Consider the following 22,199-nt stretch of genomic DNA (forward strand, 5'->3'; position numbering starts at 1 on the left):
TTTCATGCAAACTTTCTTTTCGTTCATTGTGGAAACAATGGAGTTTATTTTAATACTCACAAACATGAACACAACTCCTTCTGTCATACCCACTGTCTGGATCTGAAAGCTATCTTATAATTAAATTTTTAATGATAGTGAAGATATAGCAACTCTTGACAGATATTAAATATATAAGTTATGTACAATGGAGCCAGATATCCAAGAATTAACTATGCTGGAGTTTAACACTGATATTTTCTTCTGAATTCATGTTAGCAGAAATCATTAAATTTTGATACAGCCTTCTTCCGAAGTTCTTTCTATGGTTGGGTTAACAAATATATTCAATAGATCCAAGAATAAGAAATGATACTCTGAATTCCCTTCTATAATACAATATTTGAGATATCCTAGTGAATCTTGTGTTATAACTTATCAACTAAATTAAGAGACTGAAATTTTCCTGTAAGTCAATAATTTGAACTCCAAACATATTTTTCTATACTACCTTTTGGGTTTAAATAAATTGATTGGTGAATTTGCTATATCTAGCTACCATTTACCAGCTTTGTCCATTTTAAAAAATAAGTTCAGGATATGGGGTAAAGAGGAAACTCAGTGATGTTCAGTTTTTGACTTGTATCCTCCAACTTTCTCACGAACCGGTCTCAGAAGAGAACACACACAAAGAAAGCAAAGAATCTCAGGAAAGATCCCTTCTGAAACCTGAGAAAGGTGTTCACATGAACATTTCTATTCAGACATTCAGCACTTTTTAATGTACATTAGTCATGATATATCCTTTTCATAGCACTTTTCCTCCAATGAAAATGCTTTCATACCAGTCTAATTCAGTTTAAGTTAGGTTCTGTTTTCAGTTTGGAGCTTGGTACCTAAGTTATAATGATAAAACATTTATTAACTATTTACTGAAAATCTACTAAATTCAACATGGAAATAGTAACTAGGTTGTAAGATTGGCTTATGGGTGAAATTAGCCATTGAATAAATTTGATAAAATTATAAGAAAAATGTTTTTAATAAATACTAACAATTATCATTATTATTGTTTATGGATAGGTATTTTACTAAGATATATATATATCCTCATCTGTTTCCTACAGAAGTTCTGTGTGGCTCATACTACTCTTATCCTGTGTTATATATGTGGATACTGAGGCAGAGAGAGGTTAAGTAACATATTGTTCCAATAGCTATTGTGTGAAGAACCAGTAAAGGCAAGATTGGAGAGGTTTACTTTCTATTTGAACATAAACTAGTATATGAAAAAAATACTGGGATAAGATTCCAGTAAACTTAAGATTTAAAATTTAAAACATGCACAAGCTTTTCCCATTGGTATGTGATTGTTTCTTTTAAACAATGTATAAAGGGGACGTGCACATTATATTCTTCTAAATATACTCATCATTGTAACTGAAGAACTGGTTCAATGACCATTTATAGTAATTTTAAAAACTTATATGAACATAGGTAATATGACTATTATAATTATTATTAGAGTAACCAATTCAAAATATTAACAGATACAAGGCTATTTGACTGGATTGATCAGTGGTATAGTATACATTTCAGAGATGACTTGTTTATAAAGGGAAATTATTTTAGTACCAGTGGTATTGTGTTTCTAATATATTAGTCCATAAAAAAAAATGGACATGCTCCCACAGGTGATCTTTCCCCATCATTTTTAAATATTTATTCTTTATTGTAATAATTTACGCTGTGACATAAACAATTGCTACAGGCTAAACTTTTTAGAAAAATGTTGAGTGTTATAAATATTGTCATTGTCAAACATTTATTCTTTATATTTTCTAAAGATTTTAAAAATAAACCTGTCCTATTATTGATTTCTCTGATAGAACACTTAATTTAATTATGATTGAGCTATTTCTTTTTAGTTTAGTTTAAGAAGAAATGTGCTTAAATCTAGATTTTCCTCTTCTGCAGAAATCCTTGCATAAAACTTATTTAACTTCTATTGTGCTTAAAAATAATTTAATTCATCCTTTTAGATTTGCACAGGGTACACTGCCAGAATAGACATATGGCAATGTAATATACCAGTCATTTGTCTTCCTTCTTTTTTTAATTTTTTTTTCAACGTTTTTTAATTTATTTTTGGGACAGAGAGAGACAGAGCATGAACGGGGGAGGGGCAGAGAGAGAGGGAGACACAGAATCGGAAACAGGCTCCAGGTTCCGAGCCATCAGCCCAGAGCCCGACGCGGGGCTCGAACTCACGGACCGCGAGATCGTGACCTGGCTGAAGTCGGACGCTTAACCGACTGCGCCACCCAGGCGCCCCTGTCTTCCTTCTTAATGGTTGTTCCCATTTATTTATTTTTTGTGTGTAGGCTGAGACCAGTCATGTGCAAAGAGTTAGGTATTGTTGAAATTGAAGGCAGAACAGTTCCTAGTGAGCAAAACATAAGGCAACAGAAAAAAAAAAAAAAAACAGCAGCTTCTACAGATCACAGAAATGTAAGAGAAATTGCGCACCGTAGAATGAATTTGAGCATATTTTAGCTGAAAAAAAAAATGCCAACCTACAAAATCCAGGTTTGTTTATAGTCTCTTTTCTTACAAAACTCATTATTTTACTCACATTATTTTTATTGAGTACCTGTTAGACGTGACTTATATGCACAGGGTCCATGTAAACTGATTTTAACGCTAATTCTTTGAGGAAGAAGGTAGAGGAGGTATACCATCCTTATTTATAGACTTAGGACAGTGAAACTCTAAGAACGTCAAACTGAAAGTAATACTTGGGACTTACGGTTCTGAGTAATAATACCATTTCAGATCTTCTGTGATCTTAAAGGGAGACTGTTATTTAAGGCAGGAAAATCACACTCCATGTCATCTGCATAATGGATAATTTAGCTAACTTTTCCAAGCTGTAAATAACCCCATAGCTATCCAAGAGCTTATTTTGTTCTCCCTTTGATCTCATAGATAACCTTAAAGAACATTCCTTTCTTTCACCTTCCTCCTGTTATCACACAGGTAATCACTCTGGCAAGTTCTCTCCCCTTGTGGATATCAGTGCTAAATGAGAGGAAGCATTTGTGAAGGGCCCTCAGCGGCCCTAATAGTCACACTACTCTGCTGGTTGAAAGTCCTCTCTAAATTGTTCAAATTCTTCAGAGCTGAAAAGTTTCCTCGTTTGAAGCAGTCAAGGAAATAATATCCTGAGAGAGAAAGACCAGTGAAATGAAGAGATTTGTGCTAGAACCTACTTTTATCCAAAAATAAGAACACTTTTTTTAGGAGAAATTTTCCACTTAGATTTTAGTTCTCAAGGACAAATAGAGTATCTTATTCAAGTGTGTATGTTGTTTGGGCCCAGCGCACTATTAACTATCCATAATATATGTTAATAAAACCAATTGTTATATAATTAGGAAACCTGTAATTCATACAAAATGAAAAACAGATTTTGAGTGGAGACAATTCTCACAGGAGAGAATTTGTAGTCCAGTGAATGAAATTTGTGTAGGATGCAGCCGCACTTCATGTTGGCATGAGTGACAATCACACTTCACTTGCTACAACAGTTTATAAATTGATTATAACTCTAAGCTGAACAGCCTTGAAACAAACACTAAATTCAAGACAAAATAGTAATTCTGTAATTATTTTCATAATCTTTTTGAAGAGGAAGTCTATATGCTATTACACCCAGAAACATGTGGCAGCACATCTATTTATGAGCTTGATGTGGAGCAAAATGTATGGTGCAATCAATATATTTTGAGAAGAAAGGCTAAATGTTGTGCTTGCTGGGAATTTTCCCTATTAATGAAAACCTGTTGTATGAGGAAGCCTTAATTTAGAACCCATAGATTTAGAGTCCCTATACATGTTGTTCATAGTTAAAATTATGTGTAAATCACTGCACACAAAGAACAATATATTTTCATGTTTTTTATTCCTTAGAGATTGTTCTTTTTTTTAAATTTTTTTTTCAACTTTTATTTTATTTTTGGGACAGAGAGAGACAGAGCACGAACGGGGGAGGGGCAGAGAGAGAGGGAGACACAGAATCGGAAACAGGCTCCAGGCTCTGAGCCATCAGCCCAGAGCCTGACGCGGGGCTCGAACTCACGGACCGCGAGATCGTGACCTGGCTGAAGTTGGACGCTTAACCGACTGCGCCACCCAGGCGCCCCTAGAGATTGTTCTTAAGTAGTTTTGTAAGAACAGTAATTGTACATAAAGTTAGAAGGTAATAGATGATCCTTGAGTGAATATGCTGATATATTTTTCTCCGGGTACTTTGCTTATGTCATATACTGCCAAAGAACACTATATTTTTTATCAGTAAATTATGTATAACTATTTCTAATGTTTTGCAATAGGGATTCTCTTTCTGAAGTGTTAGAAAACAAAGCTGGCTCTTAAGTACATGGAAAAAATTCTAATTTAATGTTAGAACCAAATTATCCAAAGTGTTAAGTACAAATCTGGATGAGTCATTTTTACTTAGCAATAATTTATAAAATATTTAAGTAGTGACAGTATTATTATTTTTTAACCAATAATTTAATACTATGAACTGACTTACTGCTCAGCAGAGCAAATGGTATCTAAAGATCCAAGTTCTGTCTGGACTTCAGTATAAGAACTTAATATTATCCATTCACTCACTAAATCTGCTACCTTCTAAGAACTGAAAGCAAGTGTAAAAGTGCTATTTCAGCTACATTACAAGTATAAGATGAAACTCTCATCTTTCAAGTAAACTTGCATCTATGAGGGAATATAAGACTAAAGCAAGTGAATTAATTCAAGAGAAAAACAATTTCTGAATGAAATAATTCAGGGTCAATTGACATGGGGAGACCAACCAGTGTTGTTTGGACGCCACATACATAGAGGGAAAGAAGAACATTTTACGAGATGAATAAACAGCACTAACAGGAAGTCATTTAGCATGGATGGGCACTGAATTCCTCCTTATGATAGAAGGAAAGAGAATACAATTGTGTGAAAAAATAAAATGCTAGAAATTACCTCAACAAACTTGTTCTCAAAATAGAAGTCATCTGACACATCCTAAAAAACTGACTTTCATAATTATTTTTAAAGTCTTTCAAAAACTATTCCAAAAACTTGCTTAGACAAGCTGTTCCATGGTTTATCAATCTTTACATTAACAATAACTATGATTTTCTGAGTCAACACTTTGCATGCTTTGAATAAAATAAGCCATTTATAATACAGAACCTGGCATAGATTAAATACTCAATAAATTATTCTCTCATTTAATCCTCACCCATCAAACTCCCACCAGCTTCATTTTATTCAATCTCATGTTATGCAAATTTTCTTCTATTAATATCCCCTCCCCATTTTTCAAATATTCAGACACTTAGAGTGCTTCACTATTACCATTGAGAGCAAAGTCCTGAATGAGTGTTTTAAAAGTTAAAAAAGGAAACCTACCTTTTCCTACATGGCAGTTTATATTTTCCACCTTCCTCCCCCCTCTTATAACTGTTAGAGAGTACTTACATTACACTGTGTCAGATATTCTTCTAAGCCCTTTATTTACAGTAACATATTTAATTTTTGACAGCCCTGGAAAATAAGAATTATTCACATTTGAAAGATGAAAAGGTTAAGAGACTTGTTCAAAGTCAAAATAACAGTAAGTGGTTTAAGGTTTGCTATAAACAATTTGTAAATCCGGGAATTTGTGAGCAATTTCTTCCACTTGAAAACTTCAACTGACTTTTCTTCTATTCTACTGTTTCCCTTATATTTATGTACACAACACAACATACTTTGATTCCTAGATTGATTTTGTCTGATACTCTTGATGTCAATCCTTACATCTTAACCACTATGAAACACCTGTGTGTGAGTGGATAGAGGGCAGGGGTTTGCAATGTTAACACACTACAGCACCTAATAAAATGTGCAACTCAATTACAGGTAACTCACTAAAAAGTTGAATGGTGCAGTCTTGGCTGTTCTGTCTATAAAAATTTGGCAGGGAATGAGTATGGATTATTCACACTTCCCCCAAATCTATTTTCCATGTCCTTAAATTTTCATATTAGTCAAGTGAGATAATACATGAAAAAGACCATACTATAGTTTCTACATTAGTCAGTTCAGGCTGCCAAAACAAAATACCATAGATTGAGTGACTTAAACAACAGAAATTTATTTTGCACAGTTGTGGAGGCTGGAAGATTACAATCAATGTGCCAGCGTGGTAGGTTCTGGTGAAAGATCTCTTCCTGATTTGCTTAGCTACATTCAAGTTGTGTCCTCACATGGAAGGGAAAGAAAGACAGAGAGGGGGAGAGGGACCGAGAGACAGAGAGAGAGAGTTAGCTCTGGTATCTTTTCTTAAAAGGGCACTAATCTCATGCATGAGGGTCTCACCATTTGAGGCCTTGACCTCATTAAAACTTAGTTTTCTCACATCCAATCCATCTCCAAGCACCACCATAGTGGGGATTAGAACTTCAACGTATGGATTTTGGAAAAAAACACAATTCAGTCTATAATAGTTTCTCAAAAATAATATCTTACTTTCCAAAATCTTAAAAATGTAAATAAGTATATTCCCAGCAAAGAGAATTAACTACAAATGCTAAATATCATTTGATTGTGATTCAGAATCACTAAATAGGGATACTAAACTTGAAAAATCATCTATTCTTTCTATTTCTAAGGGTGATAATCCCATTTTTACACTTATTTTTGAGCTTAATTTCATATTTTTGAACCGTTTTATAGTTAAACTGAAATTTCTCTAAGAGTTTTCACTTTTAAAAAATCCTGCAATATGGATAGAGTATAGAGATATAAGTGGATTAATTTTTGAAGTGTCTCTTATCATGCATTCTGATCATATTCGGTCTAAATTTATGTCTTTCATTCATTTAACTCTTGACGTTCCACAACTCTGATGGTTGTTAGTAGGGAACTATGTTCGGTGGCTTTTGCACAAGAGACATTTGTTTCTTTCACCAATTCTTTTTTTATTCATTCCATCTTTTTCTTACTCATATTTTTCAATATTGACATTGACTACTATTCCTAGATTTATCAAAGGTTTCTCTTTACCTTAACCTCAAACCTAATTGGCCATTTTCATCTACTATCCAATTCACTATTCCATGATACTGAACTATTGATAATGAATCTTTAGTCTGAAACTTGACATATAAATAGTTTTGTAGATAATAATTATTAGATTTCAGTGAGAAAACAGTGAAAGTTTCTTATCACCCTCATGAGGATATGTCTCAGCATGCTTATCATAGTACCCATCCTTAGAATATTAACATTTACAATATTACTATTGTTAATACATATTTGGCTTTGAAAACATTTATTTTAATATATAATGAAAACCATTTTCTTTTAAAAAAGAGTCTTAAAACCTAATTTAAAAATATTTACATAAAATGATCTTAATTTCACTTCCTACCTACCATTTTGTTCAAACTGGAAATCATAAATTATAACTTGATAAAATTATTTTTTATTAAAATAATTCTAACTCATAAATTAAAAAATATTTGTCATTTATAATTTATGCAAGCTGTGATCCTAGAGAGTCAAATACTTTGAAGCTTATATTCTCATTTTAAGGGGAAACACATGGCTGACTAGTTCTTTGTTGATAGAAACCCCAGTAATGATTTCAGAGAGAGAATTATATACTTTAGGATTCTCCATGTTAAGATGTTAAATAAAACTACTTGGGGCACCTGGGTAGCTCAGTCAGTTAAATGTCTGATTCTTGGTTTCAGCTCGGGTCATGAACTCACAGTCTGTGTGTTCAAGCCTTACCCTGAGTGCTGCGGTGGGAAAACAGAGCCTGCTTGCGATTCTCTCCGTCTCTCTCTCTCTGTCCCTTCCTTGCTTATACTCTCTCTCTCTCTCCAAAATAAATAGATAGGGGTGCCTCGTTGGGTCAGTCCATCTGACCCAGCTTCAGCTTCAGCTCAGTTGGTGGGTTCAAGCCCCATGCTGGGCTCTGTGCTGACAGCTCAGAGCCTGGAGCCTGTTTCGATTCTGGTCTCCCTGTCTCTCTGCCCCTCCCCCACTTGCACGCGCGTGCTCGCTCCGGCGCATGCTTGCTCTCTCTCAAAAATAAATAAACATTAAAAAAATTAAAAATAAACAAATCAATAAATTAATTTACAAAAACCCTGTACTTTAAGGTTACTTTCTACTTTTCTAAGTATCAGAAATTATTTTTTGTAATATATTATTTTTTTGGTCAATTTCAATTATTTTAATAGTTGAGGAGCTATTCAGAAAAAGTATCTGGTTATTATTCCTCTGACTTTCCTAAAAGAATTATTATTATTTGACATAATTTTCTCTTTGGAATGCTTTGTTAAGTGTCCAATAACCTTAATTGAAAGATGTTAACAGTTCAGAAAATTTTAATTCTATGATGTTCTTTGTGTTTTGTGCATTATTAGCTAAAGAGACTGCTAATATATTGCTAAATCTGTTGGGATTTACTCACTCCAGTTTTAATAGACTAACTCCAACAAATCATAGACTAACACTTGAGAATGAATAATGGTCTTAAAGATATATGATGTATTTATCTGAATAATGATGAAGACTCAGCTATCTGTAAGGAAACTTCAGAAGGCTGTACTTCATTTTTTTTATTGCTAAGACAGTAGGAGAGGAATGAGAGAAACTAGTAGGAAAATTGAGTAAGTTCCATGGTCAGGAAATAAAAATGATAAATATAATCTTGAAAAATACTTTACATAATCCTTTAGAAAATAAAGTACCAAAGAAAAAACTGAAAATAAAACAAAAAAAGCATAAAGTGTAATGAAAAAGTGGTAACATTTACAAATATTTTTAAACAATGTTGAAATGTTTCAAAATATTAAAATATTGTTTAAAAATGGGAAATAACATATAAATATACAAGTCCAATAGCAGAAAACTATGCAACCTACTAGAAGATAATAAAGGTTTGAATAACTGAAGAATCATACTATGATTATGAAAATGCATAACATAAAAGAACATCTATAAATTATTATAATTCCAATAAAGAATCTGTTATGTTTTTGTTTCTTGCAAAATTATTCTACACCTGATCTAAGACTTCTCCAGTGCATTAAAATGATTTCTTAAAACTATAGTACTAGTTGCCCAATAAATTGAGATTTTCAGCAAACTGAAAACTGACTTTTCCAAATGTGGTCTCCAAACCTCAGAAAGTGTACCCTGGGATTGGAAAGTGAACTGGAAAGCCCACCTTGGAGCTGGGACTCTGTGGACTGGTACTTACTGCTCTTGGGGAGAGGAAGGAGAAGACAGGTGGCTGTAAGAGAGCCCAGGCTAGTGGCACTCAGGGAGAGGAGTTGGGTTATTTTAGTCATCACTGTCTTCATTTCCAGTACTCGGATTCCCCTGAAAACTCCAGCAAATCTGAAGAAGAAAAGATTCCATTTTGCTGTAGACCATGTTTTCATTCCTGTTCATTCCTCCACATTGACCTAAAGGAACACAATGTAGGTTTTCAAAATTCTTGAATGCCTTTATTCTGAGAAACAAAATTGAAAATATAACCTCAAGATTATTTAAAGACTATTCTGTTTTATTGAACAAAGTTAATTCTTCAGTTTTAGTCAGAATAAGAACTTACACAGGAACTGGAGATAATGAATCTATATTATAATTGTCTACAATTAAAAAAAAAAAACCCTACATTCTTGGTGTAGGATTGTGTATATATTCCTCACATATAATAGATTAGACTATTCCAAACCATAATGTATGTATATATTTACTTTATGGTAGATGATAACATCTATGATGAAAGAAGTAGTGTGGGGGACATTAAAATTCTTATTGTCAAATAAGAATTAAAGTTCTCTTTTATACTTTAGCTTCAAACCATAGACCAAAATATATTTTAGATAGATTAAAATATGACAATAAAAATGTTAGATGACTGCATAAATCTATATGTGTATATCATGGCAAAAGCATTTCAAATCATGACCCACAAGTCAGACATCATAACACAAAAGTTTGATAGGCTTGATTACATAAAATTATAAGACTTATCTATCAACTGAAAAGACCACAAATGAAGAATAAACAAAAAATTGTTAAAAATGTCCAACTTTCTATGGAAAGAGATGTTGCAACAGAAAATCTGAATGAAAAAAATAATCAAATTTCATTAACAACCATTTCAAAATTAATGAATTCATATGGACAAAAGTAGTAAGACACATTTATGGTAACTTGTAAATACCAAATATTTAACATTTATCAATATTAGATTGGCAAATTTTTTAATTATAATATTTGATGTTAGTATTATAGAGGTGAAAATCCTTCAGATGCTGTTGGTGGAGGATGAATTTATATAATCTTTCTACAATATAATTTGGCAATATTTATCAATAGTCTTTAAATAATATTGTTTATTCCAGTTGGTCTGGAAATAGTATGTTTCAGAATTACCTTCAGGAAATGAGACAGGTACAGAGATGTATGAATAAGAGTGACTTCTCAGTTCCCAAAAAGAGTGCTCAGTTCTGAGAGAGAGAAATGATTTACGACCATGTGTATTTGGGGACTTGAGCAAGAAGTGGGATTTGGAACTCATTCTAAAGTGTCTAAGCAAGGAATAAGAATAGGTAATTCAGAGGTGTGGCAGGCTTATTTTTTGTTTCTTTTTCTTCCTGTTTTTTAATTTTTAGATTTACAGCTAATGGCAGAAATTAAGGGAAATACAAGTAATATATAATAGAAAGGTACATTGACAACAGCTGCAATGGCAGGTTCACTTTTTAATACTAAGTGTTTTTAAAGTAAACCTTTTTTATTCCTCCTTGGACATGTATTCTTAGTTGGACAATTTTCAAGGCATATGTTCTTAGCTGGGCAATTTTCTTCCAGGTGGAGACCGAGTGATCTATAGCCTTACTTACTCTTGTAGCTTCTCTCAGTTTCAGTTTGTATCTCCTGAGATCACCTTGGAAGTTAACACATGGGACGTTTTTATTGGCTGGATCTTCATTCAATTGTCCAGAACACAGATCACATGATTACATTCAACTGAAGTGAAGCCAGAAAATGTTTTTCTATGTGCACTGAAAGAAAAGGAAACATGTTTGTTATTAGCTAGAAATCTCTTCCCCGGTATATCCTTCTGATTACCAAATATTTTTTCACTTCTTTTCCCTCACACAAACCACTTTCATACCCTGTCTAAAGACACAACGTAACATCCCATCAAGCCAAGGTATCCAATTCGAAGACTAAGCTCTTCAGATATTCACAGTCTTATTCATGATATCTGGATGTATTTGTCAAAGGACAAATTATTAATGCTCCTCTCTACCCATACACAAAATACAATGATAGCACACAGCCAAGAGGAAGTGCTTCTTAATATAAATGCTCTCATTTGGAAATAGAGAATGAGAAACACTGAGTAGTCACTTATCTATAGCAATTATGAAAACATCCCAGACTGGCAATCAAAGATCCCTCTGCCTTGGCAGTAGTTGTACTTCCTTGAAGAAACTGAATTCTCCTTTGTACATTCTTTTTTGTTTCCCCCAATGCTGCCCTATGGGAGAATTCAATCTGTAAGTTATATTCCATGGGCACATCTGAAGTATGCTCTTCAGGGAGACTACATAGCTTTTATAGTCCACTTCTTGCCTCCACCAAGTTTGGGGATCCTGAGGTTGTTTGAAGTTTTAAATAGACTTTTTTTTTGTCTATGTAGACAATGCTACTTTCATGTAATAGTTTCATGAAAAACACAGTAGACTCCTAAAATGTCATATTCATGTGTCTATAATCACAGTTTAAGATCTTTTGAAGACATAATTGTAAACCCTAATTTTTTTCTTTGCTTTCTCCGTCCTTTAGACCAAAAATAATTAGCATGAGGATACTTGCAATGTGGGCTTGGGAGGGGAGGCAGCACACTGAATCTGACCTTTGTGGTAGGGTTCAGCCTTAGTGGGTTTTGTTGCTCAAAGCTTCTTTCAGTTTTAATCCCTTATTATGTGGCTTCTATAAAGAGTTGATTTTCCAAACTTTGGGGTTCCCAGTTGTCTGGGCTTTCTTTTCCTCATTTCATTTCTGCTTGAAAGCTGGCTATCCTTTGCTGGGTTCGTGTCTTTCCTGTAATATTTTACTAAAGGCCAAATGTGAAAGTATATTATTAATCAGTACCTCTCTAGCTACTTTCTCTAAAGCTACAAGTCAAATAGGCACTTAATCCTCTACATTGAGTATTCATTTTCCTCCTTCTGTCAATCACATTAAACACAAATTGTAACACCGTCCTCTCCTTGAAATATGTTCTTTCCTTTGATCAACTACAATGTGCTCTGCAGGATATTTTCCTAACTCACTGTTCTCTCCTGCTCAGTTGGCTCTACTGGAAGCACTTTCTCTTCCTAGACTTTAGATATGGGAGTTCCTCAGTTCAGTTGTCACACGTCTTGTCTCTTTTTAGACTCACTTCCTTGGGGAGTTCATCAATTGCCATAGCTTTAAATAATATTTATATGATAATAAGTCCTGGGTTATCATCTCAGTCCCAGCCTTTCCTATGACATAATTTTATTTCTTAAATGATATAGTGGTGTTCATCACACTAAAAAAATACACACATACACACGGATATACAGAGTTGCCCATATTTTCAGAAAGAGAAGAGGAATGAAAGGCATAAAACCATGGAACATTGTATACATGTGTTTGTTTATCCAGTCTTAAAATGTAAACTCAATGGCAACAGTAACTGATATGGCAAATGTTACATTCCCAGGTATGTTGTACAAATGAATATTTGTTGACTGGATGGTTGGTTTAATACACATTAATGGAATTTTACTTCAGTAGAAATGTGCTAATTTTCAGAATAACTCATTGTAATGCAGATATGCCCTCTATACTTAAATAACACATCAGTTGTGTGATATTTTACTCTCTTTTCTAGATCCCAATGCTCTGGCTGGCCAGACTGGCCCTGATCATGCTCTTATAGGAGGAATAGTGGCTGTAGTTGTATTTGTTACGCTGTGCTCTATATTTCTGCTTGGTCGATATCTGGCAAGACATAAAGGTAGGTAATATTTAACAAAGTATTCTTAACTTTGGCAAAAATATATTCTAAAGACTAGCTTAATCGTGAAATATTAAATGAGTGTATGCATATACGTGACAGAGAGATCTAAATATGAAATTATTTCAGGGAATTCTTGATTATTTCAATGAAGGTTGGATTGGTTTAGCAAAATAATGTTTAGCCAATGGCCAAAGGTTACAGAGTGAGCCACTGGCTCAGGGAAAAAAATAGCAAGTTTGTATTTATCTCTAGGATTGACATTCAACTATAATGTTAAGTGTTCAGCCAACGTTTTTGTCTGTAGGTTTATAGACACACATACGGCCATATCAGTGAGGAAAATGTGTGATTTTTTTGCAGTGAGCTAGGTAGCCAACTATTGACATAATCTACTTTTAAGTGGAGTTTTCAAAATGAAAGATGACACGTTTGATGTGATCATTATCAACATCTTCACAAAGGGCCCTGATTGCTACAGCTGCATGGATCACATGGTCTGTATCCATCATTAAAGAAATCAAACTACTCATTACCCATTCCAGTTAGGCAGTTGCGCCCAGTTAACCTGGCCACTGCTTCATCTATAACATATACCTGAAAACTGATAGTGTGCGACGTTAGAAGAGTGAAATGTATGGTTTCTTATGTCTCAGAATGTGTTCTCACATATAAGAAATCGGACATAAGTTCCTTCCTCAACGAATGCAGTGCTAACGCTGGCTATTTTACCAGTCTCACAGAACTAACAAATATGTATATATTTTTCTCTCAATACCCACAGGAACATATTTAACAAACGAAGCTAAAGGAGCCGAAGATGCACCAGATGCTGACACAGCCATTATCAATGCTGAAGGCAGCCAAGTCAATGCTGAAGAGAAAAAAGAGTATTTCATTTAAAATGCAGGCCAAGATTATGAGTTTTCCTTACCAGGCTGGCTGCTGGAGAAAACTGGCTATCATCTTTCAGAATTCATTTCTACCATCTTCTGCTACCTTTATTAACTTCCATACCGTACTGCTATCAGTGGCCAGTGTATACCAACAATCAGCTGTCGAAAGCATCATTCTTTAATTACTGTACCATCCATAATGCAGGACATTTCTTACTGCCTAAATTCCACACCATCGCTCTCTTAACATACAGTGCTTGAATATACAGCCTTAACAATGTTAATCATCTCCTTGGATCATGGTATTGAGTTGTTTTTATACATTGAAAAAAAGTATGCAAAGTGTTTTTTTTCCCCCTCATCTTTTCCCCCATTAAATCATAAATTTTGTCAGTTTGCCACTGGACAGCTTTCACGAGTAGTAGGATTAGGTAAAGACCTAACATGTTTAAGTTTAATCAGAGATTAGAGGTTTACGGTGTTTTCCACATGTCCACCTTCAAAGACATGTTTGGAAACATATGCCCTAGAAAACACACTGTAGAATAGATTCTGGAATGTTTGAGATTATACTAGTAAAGCTGTATCAATTTGCTATTAAAAAATATAGTATTTGATACAGGAGCCATGTGTATGAATTGCAATCATGCCATGACATCTTATATATAATTATATAGATTCCACCATTAGGTTATTTTAGCTTCATTTACCAGTAAGTTTTTACAAACATGTTACTGCTTTGGGAATCACAAAGATTTCATTCATTTCTCTAATTTGATTCTGTAATTTATTTGCTCCATAAGAACTCACCTGCCTAAACAAAACTGAAGTATCCATAGGGCACAATTTTGAAACATTTAGTATCTGTATATAGTGCATATAATAAATCCAATTAAACATTATTTGATACATATTTAACTTTTTTGGCTGTAGGTAATTCAGTCATAAGTAAGCATTTTCTAATGTCCATTATATCCCTTTAGATATTACTTAAACCAATATTATAAGTAGATAACATGTATTAGTATTTTTGTCTGTATGTCCTAGCACTGTTCAACAACAAATTTTTCTAGTTCTTGTTAATTTTTATTTGTTATACAATGGAAGCACAATGTTATAAGGAAAGGTAATTTTAAGCTAACAACCAGTGCACAGCCTCAGGTTTTCAATTACAACCACAGTTGAATAATAACCTAAAAGTAAACTCTTAGTTTGCTAAAAATTAAAAAAAATAATAATAATTTGGCAGTTCCAGAGCTGCTTACCTATGTTGGTTTGCCAAAAAGAAGTGTTTAAGATATGTTTTCTGTATAAATGAACTAATTCTTTATTAAATTCCTGTCTATGCATTTTGTGAGGTACAAACTTATGAAACAGTGAGTGATGGAGAATTTCTGCCATGCTTTTAACTCCAAGGTGAAAGTCTCTTTCTCTGGATTATTTCTGAAATTTTGGTGTATTTAACCATTAAGAAATGCTGTATTCTTACATATGATACAGAGTCAATCTAAAGTCATATTATTTCTTCTAGTAAAATACAATATTGCTAGATTAGTTCTCATTAAATTTATTATATGCTAAAAATTAAAAATCCAGTTAGATAAAAAATTATTTTCCCATTCAGAAGCATTGCACCTTTAAGAAGAAAACAAATAGGACAATACGGTAGCTATACTTGTGATGTCTGAAAGCATGATGGCCTATGGTTTTAAAAATAATATCTTGGAATTTATTTTTGGGAAATGAGAATGGTTGAGTATGACATCATGTATTAATATCAAATGGAAGACAAGGGTGCTGTATCTTATTTATCAGAAAAGTATAAACTTTTAAAGACAACGTTAGAATTTTTAAATTGTTTTTTTTTTATTGTTGAAGCATTTATCTTGTTGATTTCTTACAAAACAAAAAGGACGATGTCAGTCAAGCAGCACTTTTTCAGAATATACAGAACATAAATAATATGATGTGGTTGAGTGTTAACATAATAAATCATATACAGTATGACATTTTAAGGAAATAAGTCTGCATTGATGTGATTGCATGCTTGTTTTTACAGTTCACTCCATACCATCTGTGGAAAAATGCAATAATATGTTAATATAGTATGGTAGTTTGAGAGAATCAGGTAGGTGCTACTAGACACATTGAAACTAGAATAGGTTTATAAACTGTTCATATCTTTCAATGCATAATCTTTAGAAAGACTCCACAAAACAAAATTCATCCTGTTAGTACAAAATGGAAAGGTTCTTATTACAGAAGTAAGTTGTATAAACTGCATCATCAATGACTATTTAAAGCTTAATTTCAGGATGCACTTACAAAATTGCTACTCTTCATTGATGCTGTATTTACATCCCTCTTCATTTTGTCTATATTCTACTTGGCTCCAACTGCTAAATTGTTGCCTAAATAACTCAATCATTATTTATAGCACTGTAAAATTAGAAATCAAAAATTGGTTGTATTTCAAAATTTTTGACTCTTTTAACCCATTAGAGTAATATAAAAACTCATTAGAACTCTTTAAAAGAAACTAATATATTATGATTTGTGGGCTCTAATAAAATGTTTTGCCAGTTAAGATAGTTCGATTTGAATTAGGTATCATTTTTAGTTACTGAAAAATATAGCAATAGAATCATATTTTCCTATCTGTAAAATGTATTTTATTTCCACTAAACAAGGACATAAATTGTAAAAATTCTGCCCATTTCTGCCAAAATCAGGAAAAAAAAAACCAAAATAGTATTTCAAAATAGAACCATGTCAATTGCAATGTCTGAAATGTGCACATGCGTATGCACAGAGAGCCAAATTCTGTCTCTGCTTATTGAGCACAGAAGCTACAGAACTCAACTGAAGGAGTGTGAACACACACACACCCCTAGTAGAATATGGAGTATTATTCTTTACCAAAAGTAGATATTCTCTGCCAGTGTACTGTTTACAGTGTAAATTGATCGTTCTCCATCAAAGAAGTGTAAACAGCATTCTTTTTTTCTTCCATTCTTGAGTGTCCTAGATAGAATGATTATTAAAATTAGGAAGAAAAAGGAACGTTTGTGAGTACAAGAGCAAAGATAGAGCACATGCGCAGAGTATTGATATGTGTATGTTTATGTGTGAGTGTGTGTGTGTGTGTGTGTGTGTGTGTGCGTGTAAGAGAGAAAGAGAAAGAAAGATAGAGAGAAATTTCAACTTGTTTTCTTTTACCAGAGAATCCAAGAAGCAGTTTAAGGAACCTGATTTTGGAGTTTAATCTAGAAACTGGATGATCTCATATTGATTCAAGATGATTAATATTGCATTGAAATCCCACAATTAAAATAGAGAAAGAAAACTAACTTTCCTAAATATGGCAAAGAAGCTAACACCTCATTTATTTTCATTTCTTTGTAAAAATATAAATATCTCAAATTAAAAGGACAGGCTCACTTGTAATTATGTACTCATGATTGTAACAGCATTGAGATTCCATATAGGCACATGTACAGCAGCTGTTTGACGGTGATGGTTCTTCCATGTGACATACCAGTTATCGTGTAATTTAGTGCCACTTATTGCAAAGTGTTACCAAGGGGAACATTGAAAGTACTTTTTCTTTTCCTTTGGACATAAGGATAATTTGATGAATGATAAAATGAACTTCATGTTACATGTTTTAATTGTGGAGAAAATGCAAAACCTCGTATCTTACTGCAACTTCCCTTTCATATTGCTAATTACGTAGAGCCCACTAAAAGTGCCCAATATTATCCCCCTTTGCGAATGGTAATCTGTGATGAATATACGAAATAAAACAAACAAAAAGAGCTGGCAACCACAGCTGAAATAAGTGAAACATCTAACGAGAATTACTGCGTAATGCTTTTTATTAAGTGGCACAAAGTACACACTAAAAACTATGCAAAATATAGGTAACTACAGTGTACGTACATGTAAGTATCGTGTACTTGCTGTGTATGGATGTTGGAAACCCATGTAATTATAATATGCATTTTGAATATTGGGAAAGAGGAAATCTTAGTGTAGATAATAGAATTTGTTTTGAAATATACACTGGCAATATTGAAATATACTCAGTGCAATATCTGAAATTCTATTGCTGGATACTTCATGCAAAGGGATTTTAAAGAATTCTTTAACACCATCCAAGAGGTTGCTAATCTTCACCTCCCACGCACTAAAGCATTAATTTAAAATGCAGTTGATTCAACAACAACACTTTAAGTTTTTCTTAATCATTAATGTGACACAATAAAATCATTTGGCCTACTTTTTAGCACAACTGGAGAGAAAGAAATAACCTGAGTTTCAAACTTTGCTTGATATCTAATTGAATTTGGAATTCTTAAACTTTCTTTGAAATGTGTGTATATTTTAATAGGTTATGGTACTTTTATTATAAGTACAGATTTATTCAGTCAAAGAACACAGGTTACCCTTAGTCAGTAGTTAGAGTCACTATATCTTAATGGGAAATTTTTTAGACCTTTATTCTATTTATTTTATTTTTTCCCCCTTTCTCTCCCCATTGTGTCCCAGACATACCCTTTGCACTTATACCCTTCCAAAGGCAACGGATTGAAAGTAGCAAGATTATAAAGAGAGCTAAAGGGGACAACGTATAAGAATGGGTTCTAAACTCATCAGCATTTTTATGTATTGAGATTATTAATATTGAATGCAATAGTTATTGGATATAGCTGGTAAGTTCTCTGCCATGCATACTTACAATAATCCTTCTACCTCTCACTTTTAACATGGGCTATGATATAGAAGAAATAATGATTTACAGGATATCCCAGGAAGCACTCTTTGGGACTATCATAACAGTCCTCTCCCTAGCCCCTGGGAAATCTCAAAAGCCAATTTCTTTTAGTGTATTCAGTGGTGTATGGATCTGCATTGGTTTTCCTTTTCTATCATTAACTTTTCCTATAGGCAAAATATGCTAATTTTATAAGGATATTTCTTCTCATGCCTACTGATATTTCAATGTAATATAATTGTGTTGATTTTTAAAGAATAATTTAAATGGCAAAACTTTGGAATCCAATCTGACATTTCATTTAATATTTAAAATGCAACAATTTCTCATAAATTAATGCTGTGCTTTTAAGTAAAAATTATGTAAATGATTTATTTTCCCAAGAAGTGTTATCTATGTAAGACAAAAATTTAAGTATTTAAAATTGCCTCCTTATTAACAAATAATACCTGAACAATGAATGCAAAGTCTTGCCACAAATGCCCACTTTATTGTGTCTGCTTAGACATAATATGAATTTTTCAAATGATGTAATTTAATTTTCGAAAAGGAAATTACATTTTAAAAGCAGATTTTTCTTTAGAAAAAAAAAGACACAAGAAAATATTTCAAATTATGATGTTGAATCTATAAAATATGCTTCAAGTAAGATGTTTCTATGTTATGTGGTTATGTTACAAATAATATTTGGTCGAATCTTTACCATCTTTTCCATATATATATATGTGTTTTATATATATATATATGTTAGTTACAGGAAATGTATGGTTATTTTGGAGAGAATGGGCCCACATGTGAAAAATATGTAAAGAGAAAACACTATTTTCCCCTATAACACATACTGTATATTTCAAAAGAAAAAAAAAAGTTAAAAGATATTTGAAGATTGCAGGGGCAAAAAAAAGAAAAAAAAAAAAAAAAGGCCTCCCAGGGCTCAGCACTTAAGCACTTTTCCCACATCCAGGGTCAGAACAGCGGTGATTTCCCACACGGACTTTTAAGTGCGGTATGAATGCGACATTACACTTCTATTATACACAGTACTGTTAAACCTCAAATGTTTTCTTTCTTCAGATGCTTTTCCTTGTACATGCTCCTAGTAGACACTTTTCTCTTTATATTTGCTGATAGTGAAAGTTATATGCAATAAAATATTTGATGGTTGAAAGCAGTGGTCACCAGTTGGTTAAAAAACAAACAAACTGAACAAACTATGAAATGTAAACTGAATTGTTATCTCTTTATCTTTTTTGCGTTTCTCTGTGTTTCTAATGTATTGAATGATTCTCATAAATAGAAAAATAATTTAGAGATTTTTCAAAACTAGTACTTTCTCCTTATAAATGTATAAAATTTTAATCTCTTTACAAATTTATTTAACTGTACCTGCTGTACTTATTGTAGATTCAATGATGCAGTTAAGTAGTAACCCAAGAGTTTGGGATTACTGACCTATTTTCTTCATATTCAGTTCACATCAGTATTTGTGAATTGGTTGTTTAGCTTTTCATTCAACCAAAAAAATATTCCCTCAAGAAAGCTCCATTTTTATCATAAATATTTCAACCTAATCAACATTGGAACAAGTCTGCCATGTTAAAAAAAATTTAAAGACTTATCTCTGAAAATGGTATCCAGAAATGCAGGTGTTCCCAGTAATGTAGCTTCAAAAATAAAATGTTCTATTTATATGACATGAAATTCATAACTTTTGGAAGGGTATATTTATGACAACATAAAAATAAATTCTGTGCTGTAAAGAAGATTCGCCAAAATAAACATATTGCACAGAAGATAGAAAAACACAATTATTGAATCTACTGTTATCATAAACATCATCAAAAAACAAAATGCATATTGTAATATTAGGTACATGACACTTGCATGTTGATATGCCTATATACTTACAAAGTATTCAATGTGTACTTAGTGGCGCTTAAAATATGTCATGTACAACTCTTATAAACATTCTTACAGGGTTCCCATTTGCACTTCATCTTTCAGTAAAGTCTTGTCAGAAAAAAATGTCTGATACATATGGAAAAATAAAATTTGAATTTTAGTTATCTGTTGGACACTACTGAATTGTCTATTCATTTAGTTCATTTTCTTAGGTCTGAAAGCAGACATTGAAAGATGGAACTTTCTTTTTTCCCACTGACAGGTTATAAAAGATGTTACAAACCAAACATTATTTTACATATCTTTTTCAACTGACCACATTATCCATTCATTTTAGATTTTCTAGTGATGCCTATTTTCCTTGTAAACTTCTAAGTGGAATTTTTAAAAATTAAGCAGTAGTAGAATAAATGTTATTTGTACAACATTTAATCGTTACTCCTTGGAGAATATGAACCTTGTAATATGGTCACTAAGGGTAAAAAAAAAATGTTGCTGACTTAGGGAAATCTGTTTGAGATTGCCAAAATTTTAATAATCTGTAAAGGTAATATTACATTCACTTATGTGTGTTTACTAATGTTGACTAGGAACAGAAGCAAAAATACCTAAACCTATTTTTTTTAATTTTCACACTCTAACCAGTATTATATATTTCAACTACCTAAGATAATACAATTAATAATATATCCATCCTAAGCTTATGCCAATAAGAATTTGAGATAAGCTTTTAAATTTATGGGAGATTTTCTTTGTGTCTTTGGAAGTTCACTTACCATAAGGTATTTTATAGTCTACTTTAAATAACAGATTTTGTTATACAGGGTAAGCCAAAGGCTGTACAAGAATTAGTGTCATTGGGTCTGATATTTGTGTTAGACCATGAAATATTCCATTAAAATTTATCTGTAAATACAAGGCAAGATTTTGTATCTGGTTTATTTTATTAAATAACATTTTATTTACTTTAATTCATTTTTTCCTAGCAAAAGCAGCCCTGCAATACAATTTAACAAAGTTGATTCTGCATCAAAGATAGAATTCAACACATCTGAAAGCAAATGATGGCATTTGATATAATCACATTCTTTGACACAATCGTTGTTTTTTTTCCTGCTATCCAAAATGCCCATTTTATATGGCTGCACAGACATATACACATACGACATCCGTATTACCTAGATTAAAATCAACTCTGTTTTCATATTGGCAATTGTTTCCGTTAAAATATTCTTTGGCATTTTTTGTTTAACCAAGGAGCCTCATTGGAAATTCTACTTCATATAATTCACTAAAGGATAGAGTTAAGTTTAGGTGTTCTTAATTATCATTGCATAGTGGCTTTAGTCCATGAGAGAGATCCTCATTATATGACAATCCTGAAATGATGCTAAAAATAAGTGCACACTTTTTTAAAACAAGAAGTTCTAGGAAATACATAGTTTAATTTTTTTCAAACCATATTTGTTTTGTGCAATTTAAGGATTTTTTTTAATGT

General features: G+C 32.6%; 1 protein-coding gene across 3 annotated transcripts in view; it reads left to right on the forward strand.

The window, feature by feature from the left end:
* Positions 1–21,624, forward strand: part of CADM2 (cell adhesion molecule 2) — a 1,087,048-nt gene extending 1,065,424 nt beyond the window's left edge. For all 3 annotated transcript variants that reach the window (XM_040484219.1, XM_040484221.1, XM_040484220.1), the window contains 2 exons: positions 13,001–13,126; positions 13,911–21,624. In XM_040484219.1, coding sequence (XP_040340153.1) covers positions 13,001–13,126; positions 13,911–14,029 — 245 coding nt within the window. In that variant the 3' untranslated portion in view covers positions 14,030–21,624. The remainder of the gene's footprint in view (positions 1–13,000; positions 13,127–13,910) is intronic.
* The last annotated feature ends 575 nt before the right edge of the window (positions 21,625–22,199 follow it).

Source organism: Herpailurus yagouaroundi, unplaced genomic scaffold (genome assembly GCF_014898765.1).
Source record: "Herpailurus yagouaroundi ecotype Mexico unplaced genomic scaffold, PumYag 162, whole genome shotgun sequence".
NCBI classification, from domain to species: domain Eukaryota; kingdom Metazoa; phylum Chordata; class Mammalia; order Carnivora; family Felidae; genus Herpailurus; species Herpailurus yagouaroundi.